This window comes from Etheostoma cragini, chromosome 9 (assembly GCF_013103735.1).
Source record: "Etheostoma cragini isolate CJK2018 chromosome 9, CSU_Ecrag_1.0, whole genome shotgun sequence".
NCBI lineage: Eukaryota > Metazoa > Chordata > Actinopteri > Perciformes > Percidae > Etheostoma > Etheostoma cragini.
In genome coordinates, this window is record NC_048415.1 from 18815972 (window position 1) to 18828195 (window position 12224).

A 12224-nucleotide genomic window follows, 5' to 3' on the forward strand; every position below is an offset into this window, starting at 1 on the left:
ACCAAAGATCTCGGACAAATAACTTTCAGTTCATCGATAGTTGTATCAGGCTCCTAACTCTTGACAAGACAGCAGAGCAGTTTACAGATGTTCTATGCTCTTACACAGTCAATTTCAGGTTTGGACAGATCATTTTAGGTTGAATATTAAATCATTTCACACATGTGAATAGTAGTCTGAGTTTTGGATAAAAAATGACAGCCCTAACTCATCTGTGAATGTGGTGACAGTACGGGAGTGGAGTCTTGACAGGAAAAGAAATGTTCGTTCAGACAATCAGTCAGGTTGTACACAGGCCAAAGGTTGCATTACAGTAAATTGATGTAATTTTCTGAACTTACCAGACTGTTGTAACTGTTCTAATATTTTCCTTTACCCACTTAGGCATTATATTCACATTACTGATGATTGTTTATCAAAAATCTCACTTTGTAAATATGTTGTGATAGTCAACACTACAGTATCTTTGCTGTATTAATATTGAGGTATTTGGTCAGAAATATTGTGATATTTGATTTTCTCCGATCGCTCAGCCCCCACATCAACCAAGTTTTGCTATACTAACTATACAACCACAACACACACAGCGTGGTCCCGGTCATCCATACAGTTAACTCCCAGTAACCACACACCTGGCGCTTTGTGTCGTGTCGAGCAGAGAGATGGAGGCTAGTCACTCGCAGCCTTAACACAGGAGTAAACACTGGCCGCCTGACAACTTCAAACGCTCTAAGGATCACTGAAGGGCGGGGGGGGCAGGCAGCGGCGCTCTTTTGAAGCTCTGCTCCTGTCTTTCTCTCTGGACTCTTTCTATCCCACCTATTGTCCATCTTTCCTTCACCCCTGTCCCCTTTTCTTTCAACCATTCTACTTCCTCCTTTTCTTTGTCTTTACTGCTTCTCCAAAAAGCATCTCTCCAGCACCCTCAGCTCTCCTCCTCTCACCTATGTACCGGCGATGCTGCAGATTTCATTTTGGTGATGGGTAATTATTGGCTGACACTAAATGTGTATGCGTGTGACTGGCAGCAGTCAGATGGGCTCTGTCAATGACAGCATATGGCATGTGTGACCGACACGGAGACTATCTATAGTGTAATGTGTCTCGCAGTGTGAGTGCCTGTGATTGACTGACAGGGACTTTCACTGCTTCGTGTCAACTGTCCTGCTGGGTAGGAAGGCTTTGCCTTTCAAATTCTGAGTAATAAAAAGTGTTATGTTTGTTTTACTATCATCATCCTCCTCATCATGTTAAGAGGCAGCTGTTTGCTTTAAGGACACTTCAACAGGCCAATGTTTCCAAATAATGTTGAGGTTAGGAGTCGACTAACAGTTCCAGCAACAGTTTCAGTAATTCATTCGTTATTTTAAAGCCACAGATATCAATATTTTTGTATTAACAATGGATCAAATGACTAATTAAAGTTTGAAAGCTGTTGCTTATAGCGATGAACCCACAAAGAGATATCCCCCTGCAACTGCAGTTCCCCTTAGATCTATGGAGATTTTTAGCATCTTTAGCTAATTGCTTTGGTTTTCTCCCCCTCACCTACAGTCGCGGCAGGCAGCTGTTCCAATCCAGACAAGCTCTGATATACCCACTGTGTGTGCACTACCTGCCCAGCACCAAACAGCAGACAGACAATGTTAGAAACTAGCTGGTGGTATAAAATAAAGCACTTAGCCGCTAAAGAGCCAGATATTTCCCTCAGGAGTTGCTGGAGATCAAACCAGAGCTATAAGGAGAAGGATATTGGAGTTGCAGAAACACAAAGAGAATGCTAATGTTGCTCCGTGTCTGCTAGATGTGTAAACAAACTTTTCTACTTTATAAGGGATAATATGTCAATGTTGTTTCAGCATTTTATTCCGCTGCCCTCCAGGCCAAAAAAAAATAATACTTTTTGTACAATTGAATCCCCTTCAACTGTTTTTCAGACCTAATGAGGGACAGTTCTGTTTGTTGCGACGTGAATGAATCCTTTTTTTTTTTTTTTTTACATCTAAGAACAATTCATTTACTAATCAGACAAATAATCAGTGACGTTATGTATTGAAATCTGTAATCAAATATGAAATAAAATGCAAACACTAACTTATGTGCAGCCCTGCGTGAAACCAGGTCATCTGGTTGATGTACCCGATCAACACATAATGGCTTTGGTTATGTTTAGCCCTGACAGATACACTTGTGAGGTTGAAGTTGTTATAAATGCTCACTTAATTTTCTCCACTCCTACATTTATGGCTCTGAACACCAGGTGTGTGACATTGACACTTGTGTGAAGTGGAAGGATGTGTGTTTGAGGTTTCTTACCCCGAGGTCATATACTACGTGCGCTGAACGTAGCTAAATGCATTTTTCTAAACAAATATAAGTCTAGCATTGAACACCCTGCTCTAAAGTGTTGGTACTGTGTGCAACTGTAGCATGGAATAGATCTTCAGATCTGGGTGTCCTCTTTGTAGAAAAAGCAAATCTCAAAAGCTGTTGCAAGGCTGGCAGAAAAAAACATTGGATGAAACATTTTACACAGCTTGGCCCAGCTTGTTTGGAATAAAGAAGAAGAAGAAAAGAAGCCATTTAGCATGACTGACAGCCACCATAGCTGAAAGAATCTATAAAGTACATTGTAAAAACCGAACACCAGTGTTGTTCATTTTATGATGTTTGTCTCTGTCGTGGTCCAGGTGAGCGTGCGATGAGGAGAGGTTTCAGAGTGTGAGGCCATGGGCTGCACCTCGGCCAAGCAGGTGTCGGCCGTGCCCAACGATGAGGAGGGACGCGGCAAGGCCTACAGCAACGGAGACCTCTTCACCGGTCAGTATGCATACACATACATGCATACACACACACACACACACACACACACACACACACACACGCACACACACACAAGCAGAGATTTCAATAAAACTTCACTGCTCCATTCCACAAAGTTAATTGCTCAGCATAGGCTCATTGCCACATCTGCCCTCACGATATATTCTCTTCATTATAGCTCAAAGTTCTCTGGCGGAGTGTTAAGTTCTTCATTTCAGACAATAACTGTCAACACTGCAGTTTTATTGGAGCCATCCATGTTGACAGTTCAGAGAGAGAGAGAGGAAGTAACCAGGGGGCGAGACTGCAGTGTTAACTGTGTGCTCGCTCAGGTGGTACGTTCTTGATATTTTAGTCTTTGGAGCTGGAGAGGAGAGAGTGCACTACCCCTTTTTAAGAGTGTCCATTAGTGATGAATCAATAAGTCCAGTGGTTTCCAACTAAGGGACAGAGAGGGGCTAAATGAATGCAAGAGAAATCTGATGGCAACCCTTCAAAGGTATCTAAAGAAATGAAGAAGAAGAAAAACATTTTTTTCTCTAATCTTTGTTTTTGTGTTGTTTTACCCCTTCAGGCCTCTAAAAACTCTCCAAATACAAACAAAGAAGGGCCACAAGCCAAAAAGAAGGGGCACCACCGGATTAGTCACTGCATTAGATGGAGAAACTATTAATCAACACACATTTTAATAATTGATTCATCATTCCCATTATTTCTCAAGCCAAAATGCCAAAACATTCTCTGGTTCCCAGCAGCAGTAAAGACTTTCCTGCTATTCTCTCTTTTTTTTTTTTTTTTTTTAAATTTTACACTGCTTTTGTTTTGTTGTAGGATTTTTGACTTCTGTTAATTCTGGCAAATATTGATGGTAATTCTTTCACAAATTCCTTACATTTTATGTGGCTCCAGCTCACGTGGTTAAGTGGGCCATCCATTAGTTGTAGGGCAGGGTTAGTGTTACGATCTCTATCTCCTCCTGTCCACACGTTAAAGTGTCCTTGAGCAAGACACTGAATCCCCCATTGGCTCCCTGTGTGGGTCAAAACATATGTAAGTCACAATGGACAAAAGGGTCTGTCAAACATTAATTTAATGGAATTGATTAATTGAAAAAAAAATCAACAGATTAATCTGTAATGAATGTAATTGTCAGTTGCCGCTCTATTAATAGCTCACAGGCTGTTGTGCAACGTGAGACAGAAATGAAAATGATGATGGGTGGGACAGGGATTAACAGCGATTAAGAATTAAGAGCAACACTCTGGTATAACTGCACATGGGCGGATGGAAGTGGCAGATGACGATCCACAGGAGGTCCTCTCTCTCTCTCTCTCTCTCTCTGTCAGCCCTCTCTCCCTCTGACCCTTGTCCAGCCTCTCACCCTCTTCCTGCGACCTCTTTGATTTGCTGCTCGCACTTGTCCCTTCTATTCTCTCTCTGACACGTTTCCCCTCATCCGCCTCCCCTTCCGGCGATCTCTTTTTCCCTCCCCCAAGTTTCCCCTCTTCTTCTTTTGAGGAGCAACAGAACGAGGCAGTAGATGAGTGGGAGAGATGGGAGGAGTGGAGCATTTTTCCTTGAGAGGGGAAGGGAGAATGACGTGTGTTGATGCTGCCGCTTTTCTCTCTCTCTTGCTCTCTCTCTCTCTCTCTCTCTTTCTCTCTAGTACTTCTCCGTCTCAGTCAGATCGCCTCTTCCCTTCCCCTGCTCAAGGCCTCGTTCTTCCCTTCCTCTTTATCTCCCCCTTTCTCTCTATTTTAGGTCTCTGCACATTCCTCCTTCTCTTCCTGCCTTCAGCCCCCAGTGTTTCTTCTTCCCAGCTCTTTTCCTCTCTCCTCTGGCACAACATTAGGTCAGAACCTTTTGTCCCTTCTCTTTCCTCCTCTTCGTCCCATCGTTCCCCCCCAGTCTTGCTGTCAGTTGGTGAAAGCTAGACCGGACTAATGTTTGAGCTTGTCTGCAAGTGTGTGACATGGAGGTGGAAGACAGGAGTGACCTGGATAGTATGGATTAGAGTCATACCCCAATAACACCCTATCCTCATGACCCTTTTTCTTCATTGCATCTTCATCCACTTTTTTGTGTCTTCTATACTTCTAGCTATCTAACTTTTTCAGCAGTATTCATCATCATTCAGTCATTGTTGCATGTTGTGTAGTCATTCGTTCCCACTTAACTCGCTGCCCTTTCCAACCCAAGTCAAACTGCTTCAATGCATCCAGTGAAGTTTTCATGATCGAGGCAGAAAACATTGGTCAGCTCAGGTCGGTCAGCCCGCCTACACACATAAATGAACCCTGTGTATCAGTGTGTATCCATGTGTTTGTGTTCATATATGTTTGCGTTTTGCATATTAGTGTATTAAGTGAGACAGTGAGTCCGTATCTTACTCACGCTGATCCGCCTCCAGCTGCCGTGTGTGTGTGTGTGTGTGTGTGTGTGTGTGTGTGTGTGTGTGTGTGTGTGTGTGTGTGTGTGTGTGTGTGTGTGTGTGTGTGTGTGTGTGTGTGTGTGTGTGTGTGTGTGTGTGTGTGTGTGTGTGTGTGTGTGTGTGTGTGTGTCCCAGATTCTGAGTGCCCGGTCAGACCCCGGCCACTAACCCCACCCCCACACCCCTCTCTCTCACACAATAACCGGAAAAGGCTGAGCTCCATTACACAAACACTGAAAGACGACAAAGGAAAATAGCAACAATCTCCACAACATCATGCTATTACATACTACAATAATCACAGAAAAGGGAGAGATAAGAGTGGAGATAGCTTATGTGGGACTGATTGCATACGTGGCACCCTAACATGTATACACAACATTGTGGCGTGCTGATTTGACTGTTTCTGTAAGAGTTTGTTGTTTTAGGCTGCTGAGCGGCTTGAGGGTCTGTCGTTCTGACAGAAACCGACGCTACTGTTCCTCTGACATGTTTGTGTCAGCTGCAGAGAAAATGGTGTAAAGAAAAAAACGGGTGTGTTGTTGGGATTGCTAAATTGTTCACTGATTTCGACACCAGCAAATACATCAATGGTATATTCCACTTGCAAGGTATAAAAGTGTCACAAGTACTGGCACTTCAATCAAGCCGAGCTTTCTTTATCACACTGTGAAGTGAGCACCCAGTCCTTGGAAATATTATTACATACACAGTTAAAAAAAGTAGAGTGAACTTTTTATGCTGACCCATTTCAGAAAACTGTTTCTTCTAAACCAAACTCGAAACAAACCGTTTTTGTGTCCAGTGTGTGGCGAGCAAAACGATTCCTCAGGGGGCAGCACATAGAAATAGAGAAGGCCGGTTGGATAGATATGGCAGTAAAAGGTTAAAGAGCAGCACTTGTACGTCCCTCATTATCTTATTGCTGAAGTACCCTTTAACAAGGCTGCTGGGCTGCTCCAGTGGAGCTGCTCAGTGGTTAACTGAGGTTAAATGTGGTTGTACTGGGAAGCTTCCAGGTGTGATTGTGGGCTAGGGCGTTCCCTGGAAAATAAAGTCATGCTCAGCAAACTAACCCAAGTGAAATCGAGGTTAGATACATGCGCTAGATACTGGATATTAGATGGGCAACACACATGCACCAGCTTTAGACTTAGGAGAGGTTTGAAAAGAATGCTAGATATTATGGTTAGTGTGTACCAATACATATCCATGCACAATCATAATTGGGTGAAACTGTTTGTCTGATTTATCTGCAGTAAATTTGTTGTGAGTTTGGTTTGGGATGCAATCAAAAGCTAGGATAGCCAATGCATGCTTAACATCCTCTATCCCCAGCTTTGTCATTATCACAGCACAGACATCAGGATGGACTCCATAAAGGATGTTTCTGCCTTTTGATATTTTAACAAAACAGCAAACCCCTTATGTTGGCAGAATCCAGTCTTTCTTTAGTGGTCTTAATTTAAATAATTCCAGACATGATCATCATTTTTGGATCTCTCAAATTGCTCTCAGCATTTTAGACGTTCATCGTGTGTATTTTCAGCCTGATAAATCAACGGTAGTCTACCGCATTATACAAAATACAGTAATTTACTGGTTTCAGCAACAGTCGGCTAATGAGTAGCCACTGCTGCACGGCCAATGGAGCCTGAAGTTTGTTCAAACAGCATATGTACGTAATGTATCATTTTTAATATTATGGCGATAACGAATGTGTGAATATTCTGTCAGTAGGAACCAGAAGTCAGATTCTCATTTAATCTGAAAATTATTGTCTCACATGTTTTTAGACCAGTCCGTTGTTGTCTGAGGTCGTCAGTAGTTTATTGACGCGCTCCCGCTGTCACAAGCGATTTTAATATTAGTGTTTCTGTATTTGCTTACAGATGGCACTACAGTAACAGATCAGAACAAGACATTTTGTGTGTGTGTGTGGTGTGTGTGTGTGTGTGTGTGTGTGTGTGTTCCTGTGGTGTGTGTCATTGGCAGTGATGGCCTGGAGCCAGAGCCGCTAAGAGGGAGGACACACAGCAGGAAGGACAGAGTGACATAGCCACAGGACTGGCAGGCCAGCTAGAGCTGTTAGAGAAGACACACAGATGCACATGCACGCACACACACACACGTGCCCAAAGATGGCTATTTAAATGAGTCACACCTATACGAATGCCAGACTTGCATAAAATGACAAACGCGCTGATTCAAAGACCCAGCGTCGTTATCTGAAATAGAAACACACTTGTGCACATGCACCCACCCTCGTGTGCACGCGCACTGACTTGTGCAGCGCTTCAGTCTCTAATCAGAGATGAGAAAGATGTCCACATCACAAAATCACGGCTTCTCAAAATAGTTATTCCCTTTCATCTTCCACTCTCTTGACGGTTCCCCTCCCCTCTCTCTCCCAAAGCGAGCCCGGCATCGGCGTGACGAAACACTCTGTCGTTTCCTGTGACAATGACTGCTGCACACACACACACACACACACACACACACACGTACTTCACGCACAGCATGACCAGTTTTTGCTCCTATCTGAACTGAAGCAATGTCTGTGATGTGATGAGTCTTGATTGGTGTAAGCTGGGTCACTTTGATCTATCTATACCCGTCAGAGTAATCTCAGTGACTATCCTGTACCTTCAGCCAGTTTAACCCGTCAGACTGCAGCTCACCCAAATTATAAAATTACATTTTTCTCAATTGCCGCTTCAAAAATATCCTTTTTAAATTTATTTACGTAGCCCACGGTAGCAGCTAATTTTACCCCCTCCTATTTATCTGTATCCACCTCAAGGTATGGATTTAATAGCTTGAATTGAATGCGGCTTGCCCCTGTAATATGCAGGAGAGCAGAGGAAATGGCTCCTAATTCTTTTTCCTTCTGCAGCACCGTACGTGCTTCATGTTTACAGAGCAGATCTTAGTTCTGGGAGCCTGTTTAGTGTTATAACACAGTTTGTCTGTGTCGGCGTGTTCAGACAGGAGCGGCTGTGCTCCGACTTGTTTACATTCCTGAGAAAACTGAACAGCAGAAAAGAAGTCGTCATTTGTATTTTCTCACCTCTTATATTTCTCCTATGTCTACCACCTCCCATCTTTTTCTTTTTCTCTCTCTCTTTAACGTTTTTTCACGTCACCAGCGGTTATCTGACAAAAGCAGGCCGGGCTTGGCTCTACAGTAAGCAAGAAGAAACGCAGGCAATCGCACACACAGCAGCAGTCGCACACTCAAACACACAGGTGATCCAGGTGTGAGGTGGATTGTGAAGAGAGCAGAGGGGGGGTTGGACGCCTCAGCTGGGACGGACACATGGATAAACAGACAGACTGCTGATAGAGGGAGGGCAAAATACAAAGTGTGCAACAGATAAGGCAGAGCTGGGGTGTGCGCGTGTGCGTGTCTCGGCTGCTTTATCAGTAAAATGTCCAACCAGGTAGTCAGCAGAAATGCCAGTGTGCCTGTATTGTTCCGCTCAAGGTTAGGTGGGGTTTGGTCTCAGGTAAAGGTCCAGCATGTAGAGTTTTTAGACGTTGTATCGTCTTACATTACTGTCAAATTTATTGGGATATTATTGTCTATTGTGTAGTATAAGCACCACTGGGGATTCTACTTCCTGTTTTGGGTCTTTCAAGGTTTTTTAGGCATTAATGCATTGGGAACTTGGGGTGTGTCCAAATCCCTTCCCATTTACACTACTACAGTATAGAGTGCATTATATTAACTTAACTTGATGTCCAATTTCTCAGTTTGATGTCCATAATAACATTAACTACATTTTGCAAACAACCCTACAGTCAATGCATCACATTTGAAAAATGGGAAAATTAAACTTGTGCAACACCACATGTACACAACGCAAAATGATTATATTCATACAGCAACTATAGGGTGTGGATATATGTTGGGTAGGCCTATAGTGAAAGAACAAACCAGGGTGTGATTTGGAACATAGTGTCAGCAATATTGAGGTCAGCAGAGGCTAAGTCAAACAACAATGTCTGAAAATGATGTGGTAATGATTCATCGATGTGAAAATACTACTATACGTAACTGTTATGAAAAGTTGAAAATAAAGCTTAAGAAAAATACTGCTATACATATGTGTTTTTACTTAGGCTGGACAATATGATCTTAGACCTATACCACAATCAGTTTTTCAGAGTAATTTTTATAACTGTCAATTTAAGAATTATTACTTTTTAATGCATCGGTGCAAGGTATTTAATTCCTCATGCTTACTCACTTCACATTTCTCCTGATTAATAGAGATCCTGGACTTCTGGGCAGATTCATTCGTTGAACTTGAAGGTTATTGTATCTATTTTTGTTATATGGGGTTCAAACAGTGTATTGAAAATTGCACTATGCATAACCTTGGATTAGTGAGAGAGCACAACACATTCAGGTTTATTGCCCTAATTTTTTTATTGCCCTCTTGCAGTGATTTAGGATGCACATTGCAGGGCGTGGTGGCGGTACTGTGCAGTTTTGAGGAAGTGTCAACGGCGCTGAGCTTGTCTTAACTGTATTAACTGTCTAAGCTGTCCATGTAGCCTATAAGCTGTTTGACTGATCTTTAATCCCCTCCAGTTTTCCCCTTCTTATCTGTTCCCTGTTTTTTCTCCCTCTTTTCCCTTCCGTACAACCTCTTACTTTACATACATGTGCATTCCCTCTCGCTGTTGCTCTGTTTTTACTTTCCTCAAATGAGTTCCTGTGTCTAACATGGAAAGGAGATGACTGGTGTCCTCCTACTTATACCTCAGCTGTCATGTCCACTCTCTAAAACGCAGTATCAGGTTGTAGTAATCAGATTACCTTGAACAAATTATAACTGAAATCAATGGCGTAGTCACTGGTAATGTTGACATAATTTAGTGAGAGTACAGTGAAGCTGATATGACATAGTTCAGTCATTTTAGCCATTTAGATCATATTGAGCAGGGTGATTCAGTCAATGTTTGTTCTCTGGGAGACGCCTGATAAATACATGTTGTTTGTTTCCCTTCTGCCTCTCTCTTCCTCCTTTAATCATGCCTTTCTCTCTCGCTCTCTCTCTGTCTGAACCACTCTCCTCAGATGAATACAAGATGAAGGGAGTGGAGGAGGTGAAGTACATGAGAGGGGATGAAAACCGGGTGAATGCACGCAACCAGGAGAACCTGGTGAGAGACACACACACACACACACACACACACACCATCCACTGACAGCCCGTCATCCAAATACATTCTCATACCTTTTCCTGACAGTTTATAAGCTCAAGCGAACAGGCTCATGTTTGTGTCCAAAGGCAGCTCCCGTCAGCCTCAGCAGCCCGCACATAAACACTTATTGTATTTTGTACACGTGCAAAAACACACAAAGAGGTGCCTCATAGCAGGTAGAGACAACATGCTGGCCTTTGAGGAATGTGGGGGCTGATCACTTGGTTGGTTCGACTCGCTTCCTGCAAAACCTGTGGTCTTTTTAAACAGAAAAAAGAAATTTTGTTGTTTTTTTGTAATAATAACATGCTAAACCTCACTATCAAATCCCTATTGGACATTAATCCCCAATGTATAAAGCGTGTACATGTCTAGGCCCTTATCAACACACCAAATTTCTACAAAGGGTGGTAGTATGAAATGAGAGCCTGTTTGCTTCTTTAGCAAATCAGCTCAGTCTGCCTGGCGACCTGGCTGCAAGTTGTGAAATAACAACAAACTATAAATCCTGATTGAATACAGAAGGAGTCACACTGCCACTAATTTATATTACAGCAGCTCCAAAACCGGCCTTATCACAGTAACAGGCTACAACCAAGAAGGGCAGCACCGTTTATCCTTTGAAACATGATGCAGCAGCACAGGAAAAGCAAAGATCTTACATGAAGGAATGCAAAGAAAGGATTTGTTATCCCTTTAGTTGTAAATAAAGTTATGCAGACAAAAGGGGATGTTCTCATTGAGATCTTTTTATTTAAAATAGAGACTGTGCATATTGATGAACATTTTTGTGAATACGCAAGAGTATAGTCTCTTTAACAGTTAAAGTTCTGTTATCCCAGGAGTGAGGAACAACACACACAGCTTGGCTTTTTCTATTGCAAAGCAAACCCACATTTTCGTAACTGCATACTTTGTTGAAGATGGCTGTTGTCTTGTTTTTAAAATGGGAAGTATGGTATGTTTTTTAGTTGAGTTATTGGATGACTCAGACCACAGTTTTACATAGCCAGGTAACCTCCAGTGCAGCCACAACATGTGGTTAGACCAGTATTTGTTTCCTACCACTTGTCACTACAGTAGGTGGTAGAGGAACTCACACACACACACACACTCTCACACTCTCGGTATTTTTGGTATTACTCTAGCAGGAAACTGTACAATCTTAATCAGAGATGTTACAACATGGTGTGGCTTTTTGCTGTGAGCTAATTATGACGATGACAATTGATGATGATTTTGTGTGTGTGTGTGTGTGTGTGTGTGTGTGTGTGTGTAGGAGAAGAGTAATGTGCAGTACAGGGGCAAACAGCAGAAAGAGATCTCTTCAGCAAACATCAAGTCTAAGTAAGTGCCCAGCAGCGGTCTGCATACTAATGGTGGATACTGTATGATCAATGTATTATGGACAGCTCTGAGAACTTCATCACATATATTGTAAATGGGTCCAGAACAGCTACTAATAGACATGGAGGTGGAATTTTCTTGCCAACTCACTGTAAACTGTTTTCATAGGGTTAGGGTAACTTCCACAGAAAAGAGTTCCAGTGATAACTGATACATTTGTTGTAATAATAATGTGTAAAGTAATTTGGCTGACCTGACCCTTTAATAAACATTATGTCCACTCTCCATTGAGATGCAATGTAGAATTAGTATGTAAATATTATGTGTGGAGTAAATTATATGTTGTGTCTGGTTTTTGTAAGGCTGTCTCTTGGACAACCCCAGACTATGTGCGTGTGTTTGTATA

The 12224-nt window shown here is 42.4% G+C and overlaps 1 protein-coding gene and 1 long non-coding RNA gene across 3 annotated transcripts in view; both read left to right on the forward strand.

The window, feature by feature from the left end:
- zgc:92140 (uncharacterized protein LOC447854 homolog) overlaps positions 1 to 12224 on the forward strand; it is a 44911-nt gene that overhangs the window by 10354 nt on the left and 22333 nt on the right. For both annotated transcript variants that reach the window (XM_034880472.1, XM_034880471.1), the window contains exons 2-4: positions 2691 to 2820; positions 10344 to 10429; positions 11751 to 11818. In XM_034880472.1, coding sequence (XP_034736363.1) covers positions 2730 to 2820; positions 10344 to 10429; positions 11751 to 11818 — 245 coding nt within the window. In that variant the 5' untranslated portion in view covers positions 2691 to 2729. The remainder of the gene's footprint in view (positions 1 to 2690; positions 2821 to 10343; positions 10430 to 11750; positions 11819 to 12224) is intronic.
- LOC117949896 overlaps positions 1217 to 12224 on the forward strand; it is a 14320-nt gene continuing 3312 nt past the window's right edge. The window contains exon 1 of the long non-coding RNA XR_004657764.1: positions 1217 to 1249. This is a non-coding gene — a long non-coding RNA (uncharacterized LOC117949896). The remainder of the gene's footprint in view (positions 1250 to 12224) is intronic.